Consider the following 23,890-nt stretch of genomic DNA (forward strand, 5'->3'; position numbering starts at 1 on the left):
GAAAAGAGCACCAGGGGAGACGACAGTCGCCTACGGGTCGTTGCATCGGCTGTTACAATTCTTACGCCCGATGTAGCCGGCAGGACAGTTTGTTGTCCCCAACCTGTGTCACATACATAGTAAGCATTTCATCACACTCCCCATAGCTTGTTGCTACCTGATCGTGCACTTACTGACATCTTCTACCTTCGCTCCTCGCATCTCCAAGTGTGTTTTGTTCTCCCCTTATTCCGTTCTTCATTAAAACGAGTCACTCAACCATTGGGGCCAAGATGGACTCCCGGCCGAATATTCTCTTCATCATGGCAGATGGCCATGCATCCAAGGCCATTAGTGCCTATGGAGCTGGCATAAACAATACGCCAAACCTCGACCGGCTTGCTAAGAATGGCATGCTCTTCAATCACTGTTATGTAACAAACTCCATCTGTACACCTTCTCGGGCGGCTATTCTTACAGGGACACACAACCACGTGAACGGCGTCATGACGCTCGATAACCACATCAACAAGCATATGCCCAACGTGGCAAAGCATATGCGCTCGGGCGGCTACCGTACGGCCATGGTAGGCAAGTGGCATCTGGGTGAAGGCGAACCACACGAGCCGACAGGGTTCGACTATTGGAGCGTCCTACCAGGCCAAGGAGACTACTGGGACCCCGAGTTCATCGAAATGCCCCCCGACGGCAAAGGTCCGGGTGTCGAACGTCACGAAACAGGCTATGTTACCGATATCATCACCGATAAGTGCCTTGAGTGGATGACCGCCACTGAGAGCTCTGACAAGCCATTCTTTGTGATGTGCCATCACAAGGCCCCTCACCGATCATGGGAATGCGATGCAAAGCACAAGAGCCTGTATGCCGACAAGCCGATCAAGGTTCCAGAGACGTACGGCGATGACTACAAGAACAGAGCCAAAGCTGCCAGAGTAGCCAAAATGCGCGTAGCTGAGGACTTGACATATCAGGATCTTGGACTTGTTCAGCCTGATGGAGGTCGGTCGGTAGGCGAGCGCGTCACTCAAGAGTCTGGCTCCGCCCAGCGCAAGATTCCAACGGACCCGAGCATTAAGCTGATTGACAAAGACGACGGCACTGTTTTCACCTTCACTACAGCTGCCGAGCTGTCTGCTTTCAAGTTTCAGCGCTACATGCAGCGTTACCTGCGGGTGATCCAATCGGTTGATGACAACGTAGGGCGCATGTTGGACTATCTTGACCAAAAGGGTCTCACCGAGAACACTCTTGTTATTTACACCTCAGACCAGGGCTTCTTCTTGGGCAAGCATGGATGGTTCGACAAGCGGTTTATGTACGAGGAATCTTTCCAGATGCCATTCCTGGCGCAGTTCCCCAAGCAAATTCCAGCTGGCTCTACAAGCAACGAGATATTCTGCAACGTCGACTTTGCTCCGACCTTCCTCGAGCTGGCAGGTATCAAAATCCCGAACTATATGCAAGGCAAGTCGGCACTTCCTCTGATGCGCGGGGGATCCGTGACAGGCCCAGAATGGGAGAACGTCGCGTATCACCGGTACTGGATGCACAACGATGTAATTCACCAGGCCTATGCGCACTATGGCTGTCGCAATCAGCGGTATAAGCTCATTTACTGGTACAATGAGGACCTTGGAGTTGTAGGAGCGCGACCCGGAAAGGCAGATAATATTAACGAGCCAGAGGAGAAGGAATGGGAGCTATTCGATTGCGAGAAGGACCCTCTGGAGCTCTTCAATTTGTACAATGATACTGCATATAGTGATGTGGTCAAGCACATGACTGCTCTCCTCGAGGCTAAGATGGAGCATATTGGTGATGATCCAATCCATCTTCGGCTGAGTGGTCCGAGTAAAGGTGTACCAGCGGCTGTCAAGTATGCAGAGCAGAACGGCTTGCGACCCGAGGATGCGCTGAAGCAGAAGTTGTGAAGGATTGGATGAGGGGCGGATTGTAAGACAACTGATAGATGAGACATGTACATAACCCAGTGAACTGAAGCATCAGGATCTTAGTGAGACTGTGTCTGTAAATTCAAGCTTCTTAGCTTGTGCAAAACGAGCTGAGCTGAAGCTATTGCACACATTCAGGCTTTTTCTGATGGGTTTGTAAGACGCTCGGGGGGACCCTGGCCACTTATCCCCGGACCCCAATGGTCAACCTCTGAAGGCACTAAAAAGACTCAGACCCGCCCTAAATTAAATTCAGTTGGTTCCGTCACTTGGGGAGAATAGCACGCCATGGCCCCTTGGGAATTCTCCACTTCCCCGCAAACACGGTCACTTCAGCTCCCTCTCCGTCCAAATCATTCACACCCGACATCACCAACTGGGGCAATTCGTAAGCCGACAAGTATCGGTCATGAGAAGAATGGCATGGACTACGAACAGCATATTGGTTATTTCAAACTGCATTCCAAGACCCACATCCCTCAAACATGTCTTCAATGCAAACAGCGAAAGGTACGCTGTGACAAACAACCAGGGACGTGTCGCAATTGTGGACGGCTAGGTTTAGTTTGCTCTCTCAATCATGATGACTACCAGCTTCACGAAAGGCCGTCACCGTCAAGGAAACGTCTGAGAGGAGCTCGCGCCTGCTCTTCCTGTCGTCTCAAGAAGATCAAGTGCTCGGCGACGCTTCCAGCATGTGTCGCATGTCAACAGAAGGACATCAGATGCACTTATCCGCCGCTCAAGCGTTATCGACGCGCTCCAGAAGGCTACTTGCTTGACGGGACCACACTGGAGGAGGAGGCACCTCAGCAACGCGAATGCTCCTTTCTAGAAAGAGAACGAGGCTTACAGTTTGTTTCGGAAAACTCAAGCAGTCCTTCCACCACAGAATTAGCCGAGCAAGACCGACATCAGCAGCAGCAGGAGCTTGAAAATGATCACCAAAACGACCTGATCATTGATGGGGGGTATGAACGTGAGCACGAGCATCAGCATGTACAACAATGCAGCGTGGAACAAGAGAAAGGACGAGAACCGGAGCTGGAACCGGAATCGGAAGATAGGCGGGAATGGACTCACCAGAAACAGCGTCAGCAACAGGATGAGGGCGATCAACGACTGAAGCATCAACAGCATCAGCTGCAAAGGGTAGAACTGAATCGGCAGCGTCAATCTACGAGACATCCTGCAAGATACGAAGAAACAACAACGATACCATTGTCTTCACCCGCAGACTCGTCAGTATCATGGCATCCATCATCAACAGAGTCTGTAACAAGAGGCTCAGGGTATGTTGGCCCGAGCCGCAACCAAATAGACACGCTCCTTGATGTCTTCTTCAAGTTCGTCTATCCAATGCCATCATACGCATTCCTACATCCAGAAGCCACCAGGAGAAGGTGCCGTTCGCATGATGTGCATCGTGCCCTTCCTGCCTCTATTTGTGCAGTTGCAATGTTGTACCTGCACAGAGAAGTTAATCTCGATCTTGATCGTCGACAGGACTCGGGTCAAAGAGCGCTCGGCCGCATTGTTACCTCCGCTGACGATACGTGGATAAGGATAGCCGAGGAGAGCATCTGGCAAAGTCTCGAATCGCCAAGTATAACCAAACTCCAGGCACTTCTCCTCGTAATTCACCACTACCTTCAGCTGCCTAGTCAGCTTTCTGGTCAGGCCAGTGACGGTCTAACCGTTACGCCACAAGCCCCCCGCTCGTTATGCAATTGGAAGCAATTCGATGTGATGTAATGAAGCTTTCCAGGAAGATCGCGCTGCTAGAAACGCCTTTGTGTAATCTCATAGACCTCTTCAGCCACCACTTACAAACACTAGCATGCATGGAGAAACCAGCACCGATCCTGGAAGCTCTCTTGAGCGCGGACGAATCATTCGACCCCCTTGGCAACAGTAGCAACGGAGACAGGTCAACCTCCCGATGGCTACCTCGCCTATTGCTGGCCCACATCTCCTGGCACCAAGCACACTGCGACATCAACCGCATCCTTTTGCCTGGGTACTCAGAAGCGGCTCCCGCTGCCGTGCTCGTTGGCCACGACCACCAGGCTCTTCTTGCTGCTGAGGCTCAGTGCTTGCATCACGCAATGCGAATCATCTATATCCTCACCGCGCTCAACCAGCACAGCACGCAACACCATCTCCTTGAATTCGACACAGCTATTTGTGCTTATCATGCCACCCGCCTCATCCTCTTCATCTCTCGATTCGGTCAAGGACCTGCTCGGCCGTCACCAGAATTCGCTCTTAGTCGTGCCGAGCTTTGCCTAGCTGCGCTCAAGAGGTTCTTCCGATTCTCAGCGCTTGTTAGTCCTGTCCTTGGGGAGCTGGAGGAGTCCATCGCCATTTTCTCAGAGCAGCAAAAGAAGAGACGGAATATTCCTGGCGGTCAGCCCGAGGCCGCTGGAACTCCAGCGAGCCAGGGAACCGCTGCCGCAGCAAATGCAACACCTTTTGTGGGAGCTATGCCTAACAAAACCCCGCCAGGTTTCTCGGGAATCACATCAAACGAGACAGACACACCTGGTTCCTGCCCAGCAACTGTACCAGCGATGAACAGCGAACCTACAGAGGGTCGGGCTTTACAAAGTAAGGCCCTCCAACCTTCCTCGCTACAGAGTCAAAGGAGATCAGAGGGTCACTTTTCCGAAGCTGTGCGTGCTCGCCAGCGCCTAGCTGTACATAGTCTATTGCGGCGGGCTGAATTGTCAAATGTCGAAGGCGATGACGAAGAGTACCAGGGGCCGCATACTGACGAAGCAACCCCTGGTTCTGATACGACACCTCGGCGTCCACCATTTACAATGGATGGTGACCAACACGATACTCCCATCCGGGGAAGCCATGGAACTTCTGAAGAGGAAAGACCTTGCGTTGTTGTCGCATCGACTGCTCCCGCTGATGCGACCACCAGTTTGCAATCAACAATCCCTACTCGGAGAACGTACTCCACGAACAACAATCATGCCACAAAAGAAAAGTCTCGACCCTATTCGGCCAAGTCTCAAGATCAGGAGCCAACGAGCACTCGCAGCCATGCTGTGCCGGGTCTCTTCGCGTGGTGGGCTCCCCAGGATTGGGCATGGCTCCTCGAGGATCAACTCGTGGAATTGAGCAAAAGCACGTAAGCGGCAAATCATGTTATTGACTATCTCTCGCGCCTGCTCTATCACCGGAAGAGCAGTTCGTCTCTTCATATATATAAAGAAGGAATATTGTTAGTAACGCTGTAGCTCTCCATTTAGCCATTGCTTCGGCTACAAAGGCTAGACTTAATGATCTTCCAACGACATCGTTGCTACTGCCAACTCATCAGGAAACACTTAGTCTGGTGAGGAACATGCGCCGTTTTTGTATTGTTTCTGGGGTATTTCGTCTTAGAATCCGGTTAAGAAACACTTTATCCTACGTCTTAGTGTTGCTGTGAGATACGAGAGGTGATGGGCATGACTTGATGCAGTTCAGGATAAACCTGTCTTACATTATACTCACCTTGTAATTTAACAATCTTTCTCATTCTTGTTTAAAGACGGGAACGAGCCATTCTCGTCGAGTGAGTGTGATTGCGCCTTTGGAGGGCCGATGTCCTTAGAAAGTGGTTTAACCATTTGCAGAAAGTCCGGCCGAGATACACATACCGGGGCACTACCGGGTCAATACCACCTTGACTAGACTGCAAAGGGGTTATAGAAGAGACTAAGATGGATATGTACTGTCCGAGCGACGGGCCTCCAGGCTCACCTCACTCTCGAAGTCACACTGTCAGAATTTGGCATATCACAACGCTGTTCGGTTGTCGGTTCATATCCCAGACAAAATATCTATCGAATGAGATACGGAGGTACTACCCCGGATTCTTATCCGGACTTATTGGAAACGGATCATGCATATGGTCAAAGACATGATCATCGCCATCCAGCAAAATGTTGGCGGGAAAGGTCTGGCTCAGCCAGGTCCATCAATTGGCTCGTCATCTGTACAGAAATGACACAAGCGAGCTAAGGCCATATGCCCCATCTTTATACAGATTTGCCTTGAAGAGGTTATGCTGGCTTTCACAACTTTGCTGCCTTGCCCTGTAAAGAAAATTATAAGAACTATGTCATCCCATGTATAGATCCATCCGCTAACAGTACCTCCCTCAAGGCTCTACCTGTCTACACCTCTACACAAGTCACCCTCAACGGCCTGCGGAGATGTTCCGTTTTTCCGTCACGCCCCTAGCTCTTGTTGGGTCCTTGGCCTACACTGTGATCGCGGCACCAGCCCCAAACAGCGAGGCCTGGAAGAACAAAGCTCTCTCCCCAGCCGAGCGCGCGGAAGCTCTCTTGCCTACACTTGAATGGACAGAGAAGATTGCTCAGCTAGGTGGTATAAGAAAGCTTCTGGATCCTAACTCATCTTTCAACCAGACTGCATACGATGCACTGTATCCTCTGCAACACGGTATACTAGGTAGGTCTTTCGCCAGGCACAAGTGCATAAAGCTTTATCTCGACGGACAAGTCCCATGCTGACAAATAAATCATCAGGCTACGGCTCACAACTGAATCCTGCTGAAAAGGTGTTGCCATTTGCAAACAAGGTCCGACAGGAACAGATGCAGAATGGCAAAGTTCCATACATTACAGTCACAGATTCGGTCAACTCCATATATGTGCCCGGTGGGACCTTGTTCCCGGCAACACTGTCACTCTCCACTACATGGGACCTAGATCTGTATGGCCAAGTAGCGGAAGCGATTCGAGACGAGAACATGGCTCTCGGGGCGCACTGGGTACTAAGTCCCGAGCTGGATGTAGCCATGGATCCCAGATACGGCCGTGTGGGTGAGACGTAAGTGTATACCGCCCCGCCCCCCAACACTGCAATTCCTTTCCTAGCACAGCTTTCTTTTCTCATATTCTCGCAGCATTAACGGCACCTGATGCATAAGACGTGTTGCTGAATAATTTATTACCAGCTACGGTGAAGATGTCTACCTCGTCGGCGAGTTCGCAGCCCAGTATGTCCGAACCATGGAAGAGAAAGACAAGAACGGATTCATCAAAGTCGCCACGATGGACAAGCACTTTCGTTACCGAGAAGGCGCGGGTGGTATCAACACTGCAAGCATGGCGGGTGGCACCAATCATTTGTACAACGACCTCGCCCTTCCTTACGTTCGCGTGCTCAGGGAAAGGCCTGCGGCGATCATGGTGTCGTACTTCAGCATCGACCGGGTACCCATTTCAATCAACAAGCAGCTTCTGCAGAGTATGCTCAGATCTGAAATGGGCTTTGATGGCCTGCTCATGTCGGATGCCATGGCCGTTCCACAGCTTCATACCCAAAGCCTCGTGGCCTCATCTCTCCAGGATGCAGCTACCAAAGCCCTCCTTGGTCCCATGGCCGACATTTTGAACCCCAGAAGCTATGCACCTAGTACGGGCGAAAGATCCTTAGCTAATAAAGGTTTTAAGAAATCTCGACCACTTGCCGTTTACTCTAGGTCGGCTACCTGCAGTTTGATAGCAAGTTGTCGGCTTATCCAACCCACGATCTTCAAATAACTTAGCTATAGCTTCCCAGGTCTCAGGGCCTCTGGCAGCCCTTCCCTTGACTACTTTGTAGATTTCCCCGATAGTCTTCCTCGAGTAGTCATCCAGATCAACAATCTTCAAGTGTTGGTCGATTAGGATGTGTGCAAGCTCATACCGAGTCTGTAAATCGGACCCTGTAGACATGAAACCAAAAATAGTTCCGGCTAGAAGGGGTGATTTCTCAGTGCTAATGTTGAGGATGGCCGGATTCTCAGTAAGCTTGGCAGAGACATAGGGCAAAATGGAAAACTGAGCAGAGAGATATATAAAGTCGACTTGCTTGTTGGCAAACGGAGGAGAGTGTGTTCGGTGGCCGCTGGTTTTCCACTGGCAGGTTGCCCAGTGAGGGAGGTCCTGGGGTCGACTGGGATTAATTCTTGCGTCAGAGTAAAGTGTCGGAAGAGACATTGCTATTCCTATGGTATCAGTCATAGCGACTTTGGTAAGATTTCTGTCAAGTAGATCGAGCGACTTGACCAATACGGCCAGATTCTGCTCGCAGGCACCGACCTGTGATGCATAGCCAAAGCACTCCTTCACGAATTCCCAGAAGGACGGAGAGAATTCGTTGTAGCGAGCGGTCCAGTAACTTTTATCTGGTGCCTTTACCGCTTTCGCCTTTAAAAGCGCAAGGTTGGGGTCGAATGTCAGCCATGATTCGGAAGATAACTGCATTTCCCCCCATCTTGGCTGTATCCACTCTTTGACGCTCCGGTGAAGATAGCAGACATTGCCCTCATATGAGACCTCCAATAAGCCCCTCGTTCTGCTGTTTAGCCGTCGTTTCATGGACTGAATAACATGAGCTCTGTATGCAGGGGTAATAGACTCGATATCAATCTCAAAGGGGTCCTCTTCATCTGCAAGCCACAGGGTAATTGCATCTACCTGGCTCGTGGAACACTCGTAGATACGAAATAGTTGTGACCCGTGACGGAGATAGTCTGACTTGATTCTGCACCATATCTGGGTGTACATCTTCGACAGGTCACTCGGAAGCTCGTCAACCATTCCTTGGATATCCGATAACTTGTCACCCTCTGTCAGACCCTCGAGTATAGCACGAACAACGACCGATACCCAAAGGAACACTCCTTGCGCTTTCTCAAGAACGGCTCCCTGTATCTGGCTAGCTCCGGTGGGAAAGGCGTTACGAAGGTCGCGGTAAGCTTGGTTTTTATCCAGGTTCCCAGATATGAACATCGACATATCATTTCGAGTGAGATCCTCTAGCCGTAAACTGGGATTGCACCTGAAGGCATCTTCAAATATGTTCCAGGGCCTGCTGCTCACGCAAATTTTGATGCTAGATCGGGAATGAAGAAGTTTAATGAGGTCGATGAGTCTGTCGTGCTTTCCATCGAATTCGTCAACTCCATCAATGAAAATGGCTAGGTTGAAGTCCCTGTCGCGGCCTGCCATGATGTCCAAGGCCGAGAACGCCTCGAGTAGCTCCTCCCACGTCCACGGTGGAATTACTTTGAGAGCCTGACGTCCGAAGAGCTTCAGCAGAGCCCAACGGCGAGGGAAAATCTTGGGAGCAAGTTTGGGATTCTGTTCAAGACACTGACGAAGGAGGTTCCTAAGAAGTCCCTCTTGGGACTTTTGTAAGTGACTTCCCGGGTTCCAAAAATAAAACGATGCCATAAGATGAGGCTTGGAGCCTGCCCACTCTTTTAGATAACTCCTCGTTTTTGGGTGTGAGACGAGGAATTTCATAGGGTCGACTTCCCAGAGCCAGGCTTCCCCGTTATCCAATATACATCCGCGTGCTGAGAAGAAAGCCAGCTACGCATGTCGGACCACATCGGATCACCGGTGTCCAAGCGCGGGGGTTCACCGAATGCCCATTCGAATGTAGTTTCGAAGGACATCGAAATACCCTGCTCTCGGTGATCAGCATCCTCAAATCTAAGGCTCTCAATGATTGTAGTCGTGCAAAAGACAGCATTGTCGACCAGGTTTTCTCCGTGGTCAAGTCCTAGTATATTTGTAGCGTCTGAAGATCCGACCTCAGGCCGCTGATAGTCGGACGACCAGAACAAAGAAGTTGCATCCCGATTGGTGCTCTCCGCCTTGGAGTGATGCACAAGTTGCATCAGAGTCTGATTGAGCGTTCTCGTATTCTCGTCGATTCGACTCAAGGTTGACATCATGCCGACCTGCTGCTCTGATAGCTGGTGGACATCTTTGGAACCCGTTTTGGATTCCTCCCTGCTCGTTGCATTAGTCACAGCTTTGAGTTACAAATCACTCGACCAAATGCTTTTCTCACCATAAGCTTTCCAAGAATGCCTCCATAAGTGAGTGTCTGATGTCAGAGAGCCGTTTTCCCAAGCTCTCAATCTTATCCGCCCGCCATAGTCGTTTGAGCGAGGCGGCAAAATTCTCATGCCATTGTCCAGCACTATCAGTAGAGAAGTAGTTAAAATTGAAATTTGTCAAACCTCGACTCTCTAGAGCCATAATTGCGTCGTCCAGGTTAGCGCACGCTTCTTTACACCGAGCACAAATCCCTAACAGGCGTCGATTCGAGGCGTCGACATGTCCGCCAAGATGAGCCAGGGGGACCGACTTCCGTTCGACATTGTCTATAAGCTCCTTCAAGTCACTGGAAATAATGTGCAATTCCACCGTGGAGCGTCCAGCACCAGAGGCAGATTTATAGAGACGCGTGGTTTTCGAAAGCAGTCTGACGCCGAAATCAGCGAATTGAACCACCGCGGCTGCCAATGACAGCGCCGTGAGGGGATCCATCTTGGTTCGTCCAGGGCAATAAAAAGTAATGAAGAGATATTGCTATGATGAAGCAGCCGATTGCGCACGCGACAGTTGTTGTGTGCTACTAGGGAGGCGGTAATGTTAGATAAAATGAGGCGGTGATGTTGGGAAACATGGGGCGGTGATCTATTGCTGATTCAGCCATTTTCAACCCCCATGTACTTTATGCAGCCTATCAGCAATTAGGTGCTTCCAGAGAACCCCTCACATATCTTGCAGTGACGTGATAAGGCAGACTACATTAGCACAAGGTACAGAATCACTTGCCGCCTTTCTTCCTCTCATCTTGCCACATGCAAAAGGATAAATTCCTTTGCGGTTAAGCCAGAGTATCTTCTGACGAGGACATCATGTCCTCTTTAGTGCCTGCTACGGCGCCTTTAGCCCTCGCCGTAAAACGCGCAAAGGTTATCTCAGAACGCATCTCTGCACTTGACGAATGATACCGGCCAATTTTCAAAATATGGCAAATGCATTCTCCTCCCTCCGAAATCGACGTCATCCGTCTTACGGAGAAAATCAATCGAGATGGTTCGCGACTTCGTTAAACCTCTTGGAAACCTTTTGGTACAAGACTTCTCAAGTTCTTAGATCAGATCCAGCCACTTGTCAAACCTGGGGACATCTTGGTTGGTGAATCTCAGAACATGATCGCAAGTGGCGTTTGGGCAACCGTGAGAATTGTAGAAGGATACCACTATGCCAAAACGGGAGATACCTTTACATCAAGGAAGGTACCTAGGTATCTCAGGTTTAACCTCTTACAAGAATGTCTCTTGAGGTGAGAATGCTAGCCATTTTGATATCGCTTCAATTTCCTGGCCAGTCTGGGTTATAGATAGCGACTAGTCATCTATCCTATTTCGAACATCTTTCGCTCTTGCTTATGCGTTTAGGACACGCAACTATCATCCAACGAGGTCGAGTCCATTTATTTCCTCACGACTCGGATTTAAAGGCCCTTACTTGCGAATACCTAATTTCTATTATCGAAATATGCAACGCCATTATTGGCTTCGAGAAGAAAGGGTTTCTGCCTCAGCTAGCTACGAGCACATGCTTAGAGAAGGCATTTTAGGGAATTCGAAACACAACTGGCATTTTGGTCGAAAGGAGATCAACAAAAAGCTTTCTTACTTGGACGAAGCATCTCAAGCTCAAGAAAATACATTAATTGCGGCCATTTCCGGTAGTCTATCCTCGTGGGGCGAGTCGAGGAAGAGAAAGGCGGAGGATTGGCGCATTCAAGTACTTCGTTAGTTGTCACCGCATCAAGATGAGTTTGAAAGTACCTGGCGACGTGAGCGGCGGAAGGGATCCGTGGAGTGGATTTTCAACGACTAGCAATACATCAATTGGAGTTCGAGTTTAATCAAAGCGCACTTTCCAGACCATTGTCATTACTATATTATCACGTCACCGATATTATCAGTGGTTTTCTCGGAGCAGGCCTCCTCCAACTGAGAGTCTGGCACAGGTACGAGGGCTGGAGATGGCTGTTCCTTTTCGAGATTTGCCTTTCAAACCTTTCGCCTCATGTACTATACTGACGGTGGTGCCAAATACGGCCTGCTGACGCTCGCGGTTGGCGTTTCCGCTTGGTTTCTAATGCCCACTGGACCCACTCAAGCCTCAGGCATTCTCCGTGGTAAGAACGGTGGGTTCGCTGAGCGGTAAGTCGCTCCAGAGATGGATATGCCTTCAGGACTGACCTGTGTACAGAGAGAAACGTATTGTGGTGCACCGAGTCATCCGTGACGATCCCAGCAAGGGCGACATGCATAACCGCCAACACATTACTCCGAAGTTACTATGGGCGTCGCTCAAGGACTATGACCTCTGGCCGATCTATGCCATCGGCTTGACCTTCTTGATCCCCCGCTTACGATCCTCCCCATTGGCGGCTTGCTGCTGATCTCATACCTCGCTGAGAAGTGGAATGAAAGATCCCTGCTTGGTCTAGCCGTTCAGGCTTGGAAACTTCCGTTCATGATTTATCTATACGTCGTGGACATGAGCACGGTCAACAGATGGGTCTCGCTCGCAGTGTTGACATTGCTGCTTGGTTCTCCGACTGGTGAGCTTACTCTCCTCTTGACTTACACATTGCTAACCAACATTGTCTTCCAAGCCCTTCCTATTCAAGTCAGTTGGAACTTACGCAACTCTAATACCGTTCGTCTGAGGACAGAGGACAGTCTCGGGAGCTGTTTACATCAATCTGCCGGTATTATCGCATCCAATGTCTACCGCAAAGATGACGCGCCAAGATATCGGGAAGGAAACAAGAATCTTTTGGCCATCATTGCGCTCAACATCACGTTGTATTTATTGACCAGAACCTACTACATCCGGAGAAACAAGAGCCGGGATAAGATTTGGGGCGCCATGGATGATGAACAGAAGAAGCGTTATCTTGACACCACAAAGGATGAGAGCAATAAGCGACTGGACTTTCGGTTTGCCTACTAGTTGCAATAGGGATGAATGCTGCCTATAAGGTTAAGCTTTAGGCTGCGAATATAGATAATAAATAACAATATAATATTTTTCCCCCCAATATAAGCTTTGACCTATAAGCTTTTATAATAACCAATAGATCTTATTATAAGCCCTAACTAAAATAATATAAAGAAAAGAGACTAAAAGGTATATACACTATAATATAACTCTATAAATAATATATCTATAGTAATCTAAACTATTATTAGCCTAGACTATATAAGCCAGAAGGCTTAAGACTATATATATAGGTTCCCTATTATCTTTATTACCCTTAATATCTATATTATTAGGCATATATCTAGGCAAACAGGTTTTATAATACTCCCTAAGGTTATTATCTCTATAAAGCAACAGCTTCTCAGTCACATTAACATTCCCGGTAAAGACTATGCCAAGATTGCCCTTTTCGGCTGCGAAGCATTGCCTACTAGTTGATCCAGGCTCGGTGCCAACTCAGATAACAGAGGATGTTTGTTTGAATGGTGAAGACGTTTGGCATGTCATGGACAAACAGCAAGTTGAAGACAGCAAAGCAATCTCGACAGACAACCAATTGATGCATATAGATCATATGTACTCAAGTTCATGATAGTCAAGAAATTGAAGAAGTCTGGTCGATGATTGCGTATCCATCATTTCTTATCATTACTGATAAGACCAGTCACTCAGGTGCAAGACAATCAGTGCAGGTGACACAGATAAGCAATCAGTCGCCTGATCCTTCCCATTCCGTTCTAGCGCAGTCTCTAGCCTTATCTCCATTCGCCGCCTCGAAACGTTCCATCACCAACTCAACTTTCCCCCGCCCTCATTTGTCCCCTAGCAAATGACATAACCCCAAAGCAGCATGTTTTGCTCTGTGCCCCAAACTCAAAGCCCCTGTGATGCCACCGCAGCGTCGATCATGGGTTGGTTGTGCGAGGTGTAAGAGCTTTAAAAAGAAGTGCAGTGAAGAGAGACCCTCGTGTCAGAGATGTCAGACTGCTGGGGTCAAATGCGAATACGGTATGAAGCTTCGCTGGGGAGGGAGGCCATTTAATCGGTCCCCTTTTGGAGATTGTTTGTCACAAAATGAAGGCAACGTACAAAGACTAGGCATGCCAGTAATCCACTGCACAGCATACGTACTAACAATCTCAGATTTAAACAATAAGAACTTCATATATGTTTCCCCTTCTACTCCTAGACCAGGCCCGTCAAAGGCTACATCGCCTCCTCCAGATCAGAACATCGATGAGCCAGAATGGATAACAACTTCTCCACCCGAGGACCCGGAGTCTTCTCAACTTGTTGTCAGCCAACGGCAAATGTCAATGCCTCCACTAACTCCGTCAGTTGAGTTCTTCGGTCACCTATCACCCTTGCATCGATCAGGCCTGCAGTACTTCACCGAGAGGACCGTCAAAGTTCTTGCGCCACATCCACAGATCTTTGATGAGTTATGCGAACTCATCTTACCAATGGCAGTCTTCAATGAGCCCTTACTGCAGGGCATCGTTGCGCTAGCCGCTACTCACCGACTTGCGACTTGCAAAACCAGCGAGGAGCAGTCCTCACAAGCGCTCATTGTTGCTGGCTTTCAAGCTCTCAGCTCCAGGTCTCTTTGCCAGAAACTTTCGGAGTGTGATGAGGATCAACAACTTATTCCACTGCTGGCTGCATCAAGAGCGCTCTTCGTTTGCGAAGTCTTCGCCAGCGAGCCCAGTCCGGATCGATGGAGCGTTCACTTCCGCGGCGCGCGAGGGCTCATCTCTAGAATACATGACAAGGGCCTTTCACAGAACCCGACAGACGAATTGCGATTTTTACTACGATGGTTCGACATGACCGAATCGCTGGTCTGTCACTCGATGAGTGATCTCGCCCCTCAACAGTCGACTATCCCCTCACCAACCACACTCGCATCAGACACAGATGACGAGCCTGTGTACATCGATATGTATCTTGCGCGTACAAAGGACCTCCTTGGAGTGTTCAAAGAGATCGCGCGATTATGCCATATCAACAACGATGGAACAGCGTCTGAGACTTCATCGCAAGGTGGTCAAGTCGAGGCCGAGGTATGGTGGCTACTCCACTATTTACAATCCATAATCGACCGTGATCAAGCGAATCCTCCTCCAGTTATGTCAATACGCGGCCGCGTCCTATCTGTTGCTGAAGTCCGCGAATACCGGTTATCGAATCAGATCTGGCAGCTCACCGGTCTGCTCCTCATCCACAGACGCTTACGCCACGAGAGAAGGTCGTCACCTCTCGTGCAGAACCTCGTCAATCAGATTCTCGAGTGCTCAGAGCGTCTGACACTAAGAGACGGCCTCACGCCGGTCACACTGCTTACTCCACCCTTGTTCTTTGCGGGATGCGACGCGCTGGGCGATGATAGGCCAAGAATAAAGACTTCATTACAAGGTGTTTCAACTGCACTTGGGCTTTTGAATACGCAACGGGCATTGGAAATACTCGAACAGTATTGGAAAGCCGATCCGGGTGTCGATGATGATGTGGCCGATCGATCGTGGCCTAAGATCAGTCAATTTCTGCCATACTAATGCCTTCATCCTTTATTTATGGAGAAGACTTGAGACGAAATTCATTTTTACTTCAGCTCATTGCCAACTCCTGTGTCACGATACATCGCAATCGGTCTCGGAAAAGGCAACGGGAAAGAAATTGAGACAAAGCGTCGACTTGTGCAACCCTTCGACGACCCCAATGAGGTTATAATGCGAAAGAGTCAGCCATCTACCTCTACCTTCTTTCCACCACTGTCCAAGTCTTCTTTCACCTCGAACAAGTCATGCATGGCCCCGATTGCATCTCGTTCCCGTGACCAAGTCACCCTGATCTCAAGGAATGAGTCTCATCGTTAAATGTGGTCGACTTGGTCAGTTAAGCTTCTGATGTCTGGATGCACCATATTCTAGCCTCGAGGCCAAATGTAGGCTGTATCTTAGCTGCAAAGGCTGAATGTTTGGTGCGCTTTTGATATTACACGCAAGCAGGTAGAATTTGCAGCAATGCTCCATGTAGCCACCTGGTTTGTTTCAAGTCGGCAGCTCCTTTGAGATTTCCATCACAGCTTTTAGCCTCTTATTCTGAATAATGTTGCACCGCAACCGCCGTGGTGTTTACTTAGTCAGTACCATGGCATCCAATCCATCAAACCCAATAGACAGCAATCCTAGCCTCGCCTGAATATTGGCTCATGATAGGGCCCGAGAACCTGGCGATTGCATGTTTTTCTTCTGAGAAGGAAGTCTTCATGATTCGAAACTCATAATACAGAAACTTGAGGTCAAAATTTAGATCCCATATAACTCTAAAACTCTAACTCCAAGATACAAAGAAAAGTGCTCCGCAGGGGAATTCCTCTAAACACCCATTCAACAACGCAAAGACCAAAAAGACCCAGTCTTAACCCCGATCAATGCCCTTTCCGCATGGCAAAGACGCTCAAGAAGATACTCCAACCGAACCCAACACAAACTGCCACCAAAACCCGAGAGCGCACGGGAACCCATAGGAAGTTGCAAATGGCGACTAACGGCCAGATATGCCAGCCAGCTTTGATGAGTGGCCAAAGTCGATTGCGGATTACTTCCAGAACGAGGAAGGGGTGTGAAACACGTGCGATGTTTGTGCAGATGAGAAAGACGGACCCGCTGATGGCAAGACCAATTGTTTGATCAAGAATCAGCTTCGCCAAAACGTTGCGCCAAATGAGATCCGGGCTGATATTGAACCATCTCCTAGTCGTTCCCCTCGTGTCATCGTCCTTCTTCTCCTCAACCTGCTTCACATCCGCCTGAACCTGCGGCAGGATCTCGTTGGCCCTAATTGCGTGGCCAGTGGGGAAGCAGTCCTCCAGGATGAATTGGATGATGTTGCCGACCTGAGAGCCTATGAACCCATAGATAGCAAACTCCAGTACCTGCTGAGCATCAAAAGTCGATACGCCTGGTGTTCTGTAGTGAATAATAATCTGGGTGACCAGGTTTGCCGAGACCTTGATAGCTGTTGCCTGAAGGGCGAGGCGGAGATTGAGGGCGCGGACCATGGTGCAATGGCGCTGGGGACAAAGAAAGGGGGCTTATTACGTAGTCATGAGAGAGAGGGACAAACGAGTGAGCGAACAAGTGAGGCGGGGACAGGGACAAGGCTGATGGTGGTGGGTGTCGACGTGTGTATGTATTGGATCTGATCTGGAGAAGCGGGAGAGATGACCAAAGATGATTAGTGACAGCCTGGCTTGTGCAAGGCCCCCCCTGAAATTTGACGAATGAGAACAGCTGTCCCTTTTGTGGGTCGCGTAGCAATCAATTTCAGCGGGGGCTGAGACTGAAGGGCACTGGTATTATCTTCGTTCCTTGGGGTTGCAGAGCATATTTAACACAATTGCTCGATCAATACGTGCTGCTGAAACATTTGCGCGCTTGCCATCGATAAATTCCCTGACAAGTTCGTGATTTTGCCTCAGTGGGATTCAAGGCTGATGGTTGAGAGGGGAATGCCCCGCCACCTGTAAATACGCATGAGACGTCGATGATAAGACGTGAATTCATAACTGAAACTCAATGACACACTGGAGGTCACCAATTGATTGACCTTGAAACGGGGCAAAAATTCCAAAACACTCAACGCCAAGCTATTTATAAAAAAAAGTTACAAGTAGCCAAAAGTATAGCACTTAATCTCTCTGGCTATATGTTGTTGTCCTGGGTAGGTGACACGCCCAAAAAGACATTTGGTGCGGTAAACGATACAAAATGACAAAAAATGTGGATGACAGTGGGATTTAACCACCAACATTGGACGAACAGGGAATCGAACCCTGGACCACTCCCAAATGACGCTCATTGAGAACTTGCTAAGGGAGTATTATACCACTAAACCATTCGCCCGAAGGGATGATTGATTGACTCCAACCAACGTCTACATTCTGCCCCCGAGACTGGTGGGTCCTGAACTTTAGGGTGCCGTAACTTTGTTCGCCATGATGCTTGACAATATCTCACCGGAATAAGGAAATCACAGGTACCAACATTTATTTATGCACATTCTTAGGCAAAATTCAAACTCACCAGAGCGGTAGAGAATCTCAACACTTACACCAATACCCATGTGTTTTGTCCAATGCCATTGTCCGCAGTCATTGGTCTACAGCCGATTAGCTGTTGGGATGTCTCCAATGGCACAAGCAATAGTCTTTTATTTCAATTTGTGCCTGAATTCACACTCTGAAGGAAGTGTATCAGTAAGTTGGGTCTAGTGGGGACATATGTAGGTGATGCTGCTCCCAGCAATCGAAGCGATCGAGTGTTATTCGTAGCTTCATCAACACTCCTCAACAGCAGCCTTCAGGTGAAAAGACTACGCAAGTAAAGAGGATCCAACTTATGTCTAGTTATAGATGTTGCTTTTCGTAGAGCTCATACCGTGCTTATAAGACCCTGAATCGATTACTCGTATTGTGCTTTTGAGAAACTTGCTCGTGCACGTTCCTGAATGCTCTGCTGCTGCGTAAGTGGACGTCACTGAATCTGGTGGCTGTAGCAAGGCCCACTTCTGTGGGTGACTCTCTATCGTTCAGATATTTATCTGTGATTCCAAAATTCCCCTCCAATCTCTTCCTTCTTCACCCCCGTCCCTCAGTGTTCATCTCACGGTCTTACCATGGATCCTCCTGTCACTGGCACTCGAGTAAGCTCTCTCATTTACTTACTTATTTACATCATACTAACACGTGTCTTTCAGCTAGTTCCAGGAAATATATCTTTCCTGGATCTCGCTCCAGATCTGCAGTCGATGATCTTGGAATTCCTCATTCTCGGTATCTGCCCTCTCACCGTTCCCTGCGATGCAGAAAAAAAGTATGGCCCTATTACGTCTGCCGGCGAGCAGAGCCTTCTCAATCTGAAGCTCTCATGCCGTATGATCTATAAAGCAATCAAAGCGAAGCGATTCATTGAAGCCTTCACGATCGTTCAGCCTCAGCCCCCTCGAAGTGAGTGGCGTCCCGAGCATGGCGCTATCATCTTCCCACCCTCTCGCAGGGCGTTTACCATCGACCCTTACCGGGATACTCTGCGAGTCTGGGACATGAAGCTACCTCGCTTTGGATGTTCCTCTGACATTCTTCCCGTCAAGAGAATTCTCTCTGTTTGGCGCGACAAGCCCGTCCATCACCATTCCTCAAGGTCTGATAAGGCAAACTATCCCGGAGACTCTCTGCAGCTGTGGCGGAAGAAGTGGCAGGGCCGAACCAACCCCGACGAACCTCGTACTATTAGACCTGCTCGAGTGCTGTCGAACCACGACCGCTTTATCCCCGACCTTAGCATCAAAAGGCTCGGCAGGCTCGTCTGCGTCGATGAGCTCTACATTGTTGCGAAGAAAGTCCCGGATGACTAGTGGATTCCGGGCTTTTGCTTCGATGAGCGCTTCCGACAGACCGGTGACCCTCCTACCAACGACATCGCCCCTGGGCAGCACATCAGCGAGGTCTGGAACAACGGCGCCACGTCCCCTCCTCCTGGCCCGAACGAATATCGCTGCCCTAACAGTGGTGCTATGGTGCCTTTCGAGCCTCCCGCTCGGCCTCTGGTCGGCCTATACGGTTACGACAAAACCGAGACGACCCGAGGCGGTTTCTGGGCCGGCTTTCTCTACTACCAGCTGAAAAAGGAAGTGTGGTTCTCGCCTCTTTCCGCCCTCGAGGTCCGAGACGCAACGACTGTCCCGGTTGTCGACAAGCCGGAGCGTAAGCTCTTTGAAGGCACCCATTCAGACTTCGTCGCCCGTGTCTGGATCATTCGCAAAGACCAGGACCTGCCTCCCGCTCAGCCTCATCATCGATGGGTCAAGGTCAAGAGCGACCAGCCTGGAGATCCTCGATACACTGGACAAATCGAGCTCATGTGGTCTATCGTCGTTGACAGAGTCACCAGACAAACTCAAGGCGAGACCCCTTACGAGCTCCGAGTTGCTCGATTCTGAGTAGGAATAGAGAGTGGTTGGCTGGAGTGAGCCGTTATTGAGATGGGAAGGGTGTTGGCAATAGATGTTCTAGCAGGGAGTCTAACAAAATAATTGGGTTTATATAGTCCCGTAACTAGTACCTTGAAACCGCAATAAACATCTGCCACCTCAAAAGTACCCTTCCGTAAAAGGATAATTGATACTAAATCAACCAGTCAAAAATGAAAGTGCAGTAGAGTTGCATGTCTTTGACACTTTGTTCATAAGACAAAAAACATACAACAGCAGGTATTCGCTGGTCGTCTCCGACCCAACTACTAATCCACCCCTTGCGGGCTTGACTAAGGGAGAGCAGACGGGATCCCGTACTTTACCGCAGGTATGGTCGTATGTGGTTGAAGGCATCGTGACTGGGGCTCAAGATGGTGCCTGCGTGGTTGTTTGCCAAAGACAGCGGAGAGGTAAGGAGGTGGGGCCTCAGTGAGCAACAACAACAACGAACCAACATCAACACAATGAAAAGTCTTTACAAGATCGCCAGGCAATACAAGGTTCGGGTGCAGATTGGAGAAACCTTGGATCATTTTTAAAACAGGCAGGAAATGAATACTGATTCGAGTACCACTCTCATCTTCCTAGTCTGGTCAAAGCATCTCAACAAAGGGCGATGGTCAGTTGTCACAACATCTTATGGATTTCTTAAGCCCTCTGCAGCGGCTACTTGACTATATATCGCCAGAACTTGTTTTTCCAAATATATCAGACTTCCTGCTAACTCAAGCGCTTCACAGGATCATCCACATTGCCATGAAACCTCCCAACAGCCCACCCACCGAACCCGGCGTCTTCATGTTTGAAGCGTTGCCCGTCTGAGAAGAGCTCGCCGCAGAGCCCGTTTCCGAAGCCGTTTGTTCCGCGCTTCCCTTGGTGGTTGTCTTCGAAACCGTGTCTTTGGCGCCATCACCAGTTGAAGTTGCGGACGACGCATCGTCAGTAGCCGATGCCTCGGCACCATTCAGGTACCTCGAGCTTGCACTCTTGACACGCGAGTCATAGTCGGATGCCGAGACAGGGATCGTGGTGTAGCAGCTCATTGACTTGGGTTCCCAAGAACTGCCAGTGCAGATGGGCCACCCTTCACAGGTGCTGAGGTCGAGCTTGCCGCCGACGCAGCAGTACGCCCTGTTATCAGAGGGATTGTTGAGAACGCCAGGACAGTTCTTGTTGTTTTCTCCAGTAATGATGGTTGTCTGTGCCAAGATGCCTTGGAACAAGCATACGAGGCTAATTGAGGAGAGAAGCATGGTGGATTTTGACAAGGAGTTGACAGATGATGCTTTAATTAGACTCGGAGTGGAATGCACAACGCTGTTCGAGAACTTGGGTCTGCTCAATTTGTCATGTTCAGAATGCGGAAGTCATCGTCACTTATATACGTCTGGACCCTGGAAGAGGCTTGTACAAGGCTTGAGGCCATCTTGTCAGCAACGTCCCAATCAAGGGGGCTCAGCGTCGCTGCCCCGCAGAATCGTGGATTTGCCTGGACCAAGGAATTCGTATTTACACTTTCGATAATGATGATTATCGTTCTAAAATCTTATGATACAATATTTTTACTTTGTTTAAGCCAAAGCGGCAGACGAATTGTCCTTTTTGGACACTAAGCTGAGTCAATCCCCGGCATCTGCCAGCCGATATTCCCCCAACGATGAATCTAGCCAGATTAGGTATTTCAGAGAGACACCCCTGCGATCCTTCAATGGAGCAAACCTTAACAGAGGCCAGCTCGGCATGCTCAGAAGGGTAAGTGACAGGTATCGTGACGTAAATGTCTCATATGCTTGGGGGCTAGCTGACTGTCAAAAGGCCCTGAAGAGCATTAAAGGGTTCTGATGGCCCCGATAACATAGCTATTGATCGACAAAGCAACATGATCTTTACTGGGATGTCGGCACTCCCGGATACATACCCTACGACAATTCAGCTGAGAGAACCAAGTGCCAGTTGAGATTTGTCAATGGCTGTCTGCCCCTACAGTTCTAGAACCTCCACATCGCCAAGCGAATCCCTCAACAGCTCCACGCGCTTAGAAGCCACGTCCCCTCCCAAGCTAACTGGATCCGTAGCATGGCGTCCTAGCGTCTGATCGCTTTCCCTACGGGGTATTTCAAGACCTGGCCCCCGTCCAACCTTTACCCTTCCTGCAGCCAAGCTTTGTCTTTCACAGCCCTACGAACCCGACTCTGTGGTTCCGGGTCCGATCTAACCTGTTTTTCTATTCTTGTTTATTAATCTTTTCATTCTCTGTTTCATTTCTTGCTCATCTCCACATGGCTCGACACGGAAGACGTATAAAACGGTGCGGCACTTGTGTTGAGCGCAAGGTTAAATGCGGTATGTCGGTGTCGAGAGTTGAGTGGTTTGATGAAACTGACTATTGGTAGATGAGCAGCAACCCTATTGCCAACGATGTAAAAATGCAGGTCTTGCTTGTTCAGGGTATCATAGTCAACTAAAGTTTGTCGACGAGGGAACTCGGTTCACTTCGACTACTGCTTGTCCTTCACAGCCTGTTTCGAAATCTGCGACATTACAATGCAGTCGTATCGCCAATGGCAGAGCTTCGATAAAATGCCCAAGGCACCCCAAGCCTCAGATAGTCAGCCTGGTACCGCAGAAGGATACTCTGTTCTTCCCCTACACACTTTCAAAGCTATCACCAGAGGACTTGCGCTACGGGCCAGGACTGGGTCCAGGAATACTTTCAGAACTACTGACGGGCCAGCACTCGGAACTACACCAATCATGCGTACAGGCACTGGCCGCGATGTACTTTGGGAGAACGAACCGGGATAGAAATGCCTGTGAACAAGGGCTAAGACTTTACTCTCATGCACTGACTCAGCTCCGGACGGACATCGGCAACTTAAATACCGAAATGGGCACCCTAATGAGCATCATGTGTCTTTGTGTGTACGAAAACGTCGTGTTTTCTCAGCCGACTGCTTGGCTCCTTCATTATGATGGTCTAGGGAGATTGGTAAGTCCTTTCACGGCTAGGCTTTGCCCTTTTGCTCACCGGACTCCTAGATGCAAGCTCGAGGTCCAAAACCGTGGCGAACGCCAGCCGAAAGGCAAATACTGCAGGCGGCACGGTATTACATTGTGAGTATTCGCCAACTGACAGAGCATTGGAAAGCAGTCACTAACTGGATGAAGACTCTCTCCGCGGGCCATCAACGCCGCCATTGTTTCCTCGACCAGCCGCAATGGGAGAGCACGAGGTGTCTTCCGGAAGGTGAAACTCCAGATAAGATCGATATTCTGTACGACATTTTCGCCCAACCGCCTGGGATTATTGCAGATTACGATAACATACGGAAGGCGAGTGTGACAGACCCTGTTGCAGTTGAAGTTTTGCGGAACAGAACACAATCGCTCATCGACAAATTGCATGCATGGTACCGCGACATGCCATGGGTATGTACCACTGATCCGGCCATGAAGGAGAACAGCGGTATCCCTCTTCCGGACGACCCTATGGAATGTGTTGCCCTCGCAATCAGCTATGCCATGCTTTTATGTCTTGTACAACCTTGTGAATACCTGGGTATCTCACTCTTTCCGATTGACAGCATGGAGGGGACAAGCAACATCGACCAAGACTCGAAAAACAAGTTCCTGGCCCTAGAGATCTGTCGCTTCGCAAACTGGGCACTTCGTGGTGATGCTTCGGCGAGTTACGCCTTGCTGTTAGTGTATCCACTTCAAATAGCATGGTTTTGCGTGCAGAATAGTGAGGAGGACCTTCGCAATGTCAGAGTCATAATGAACTCGGTTGTTGCGGATTCGTATGGATTCGAGTTGGGGAGGATGAGGCATTGGGATGAGACTAGTCTGGATCAAGGCCGATATGGCTTTTTGTATTAACCATAATCGTATCAATGACGGGATGAGGAAAACTCTACATGAAACATTCGGACTATGTTCAAAGCGACAGGCTTCGTATTGTGTTGTAACTACCGCTGAGCTGACATGGTGCTTGGTAATTAGATGGCCTCGCTCTGG

The 23,890-nt window shown here is 49.4% G+C and overlaps 8 protein-coding genes across 8 annotated transcripts; 5 read left to right on the top strand and 3 right to left on the bottom strand.

Moving 5' to 3' along the window:
* Positions 1-272: 272 nt before the first annotated feature.
* FSUBG_4086 (extracellular sulfatase sulf-2) lies at positions 273-1,931 on the top strand (the record flags this gene model as incomplete). The annotated part of the gene is made up of 1 exon (XM_036682037.1): positions 273-1,931. One exon carries the CDS (start codon positions 273-275, stop codon positions 1,929-1,931), a length of 1,659 nt encoding a protein of 552 aa, XP_036540393.1.
* Positions 1,932-2,437: 506 nt separating this feature from the next.
* Positions 2,438-7,464, top strand: FSUBG_4087 (beta-glucosidase; the record flags this gene model as incomplete). The annotated part of the gene is made up of 7 exons (XM_036682038.1): positions 2,438-2,462; positions 2,518-3,627; positions 3,792-5,097; positions 6,148-6,428; positions 6,506-6,809; positions 6,937-7,397; positions 7,436-7,464. The coding sequence occupies 7 exons, from the start codon at positions 2,438-2,440 to the stop codon at positions 7,462-7,464; spliced, it is 3,516 nt and encodes a 1,171-aa protein (XP_036540394.1).
* A 5-nt stretch (positions 7,465-7,469) lies between these two features.
* FSUBG_4088 (heterokaryon incompatibility protein het-E-1) lies at positions 7,470-10,312 on the bottom strand (the record flags this gene model as incomplete). Its single annotated transcript, XM_036682039.1, has 4 exons — positions 7,470-7,473; positions 7,527-9,219; positions 9,348-9,769; positions 9,831-10,312. 4 exons carry the CDS (start codon positions 10,310-10,312, stop codon positions 7,470-7,472), a joined length of 2,601 nt encoding a protein of 866 aa, XP_036540395.1.
* A 1,560-nt stretch (positions 10,313-11,872) lies between these two features.
* FSUBG_4089 (uncharacterized protein) lies at positions 11,873-15,393 on the top strand (the record flags this gene model as incomplete). Its single annotated transcript, XM_036682040.1, has 5 exons — positions 11,873-12,009; positions 12,059-12,142; positions 12,367-12,795; positions 13,282-13,310; positions 13,982-15,393. The coding sequence occupies 5 exons, from the start codon at positions 11,873-11,875 to the stop codon at positions 15,391-15,393; spliced, it is 2,091 nt and encodes a 696-aa protein (XP_036540396.1).
* Positions 15,394-16,268: 875 nt separating this feature from the next.
* FSUBG_4090 (peroxisomal membrane protein) lies at positions 16,269-16,901 on the bottom strand (the record flags this gene model as incomplete). The annotated part of the gene is made up of 1 exon (XM_036682042.1): positions 16,269-16,901. One exon carries the CDS (start codon positions 16,899-16,901, stop codon positions 16,269-16,271), a length of 633 nt encoding a protein of 210 aa, XP_036540397.1.
* A 1,616-nt stretch (positions 16,902-18,517) lies between these two features.
* On the top strand, positions 18,518-19,840 carry FSUBG_4091 (uncharacterized protein; the record flags this gene model as incomplete). The annotated part of the gene is made up of 3 exons (XM_036682043.1): positions 18,518-18,544; positions 18,599-19,240; positions 19,295-19,840. 3 exons carry the CDS (start codon positions 18,518-18,520, stop codon positions 19,838-19,840), a joined length of 1,215 nt encoding a protein of 404 aa, XP_036540398.1.
* Positions 19,841-20,607: 767 nt separating this feature from the next.
* On the bottom strand, positions 20,608-21,126 carry FSUBG_4092 (uncharacterized protein; the record flags this gene model as incomplete). The annotated part of the gene is made up of 1 exon (XM_036682044.1): positions 20,608-21,126. The coding sequence occupies one exon, from the start codon at positions 21,124-21,126 to the stop codon at positions 20,608-20,610; it is 519 nt and encodes a 172-aa protein (XP_036540399.1).
* Positions 21,127-22,453: 1,327 nt separating this feature from the next.
* FSUBG_4093 (uncharacterized protein) lies at positions 22,454-23,752 on the top strand (the record flags this gene model as incomplete). Its single annotated transcript, XM_036682045.1, has 4 exons — positions 22,454-22,651; positions 22,728-22,862; positions 22,913-22,987; positions 23,042-23,752. The coding sequence occupies 4 exons, from the start codon at positions 22,454-22,456 to the stop codon at positions 23,750-23,752; spliced, it is 1,119 nt and encodes a 372-aa protein (XP_036540400.1).
* Between the last annotated feature and the right edge of the window lie 138 nt (positions 23,753-23,890).

Source organism: Fusarium subglutinans, assembly GCF_013396075.1.
Source record: "Fusarium subglutinans strain NRRL 66333 chromosome Unknown NRRL66333_c0000036, whole genome shotgun sequence".
NCBI classification, from domain to species: Eukaryota; Fungi; Ascomycota; class Sordariomycetes; order Hypocreales; family Nectriaceae; genus Fusarium; species Fusarium subglutinans.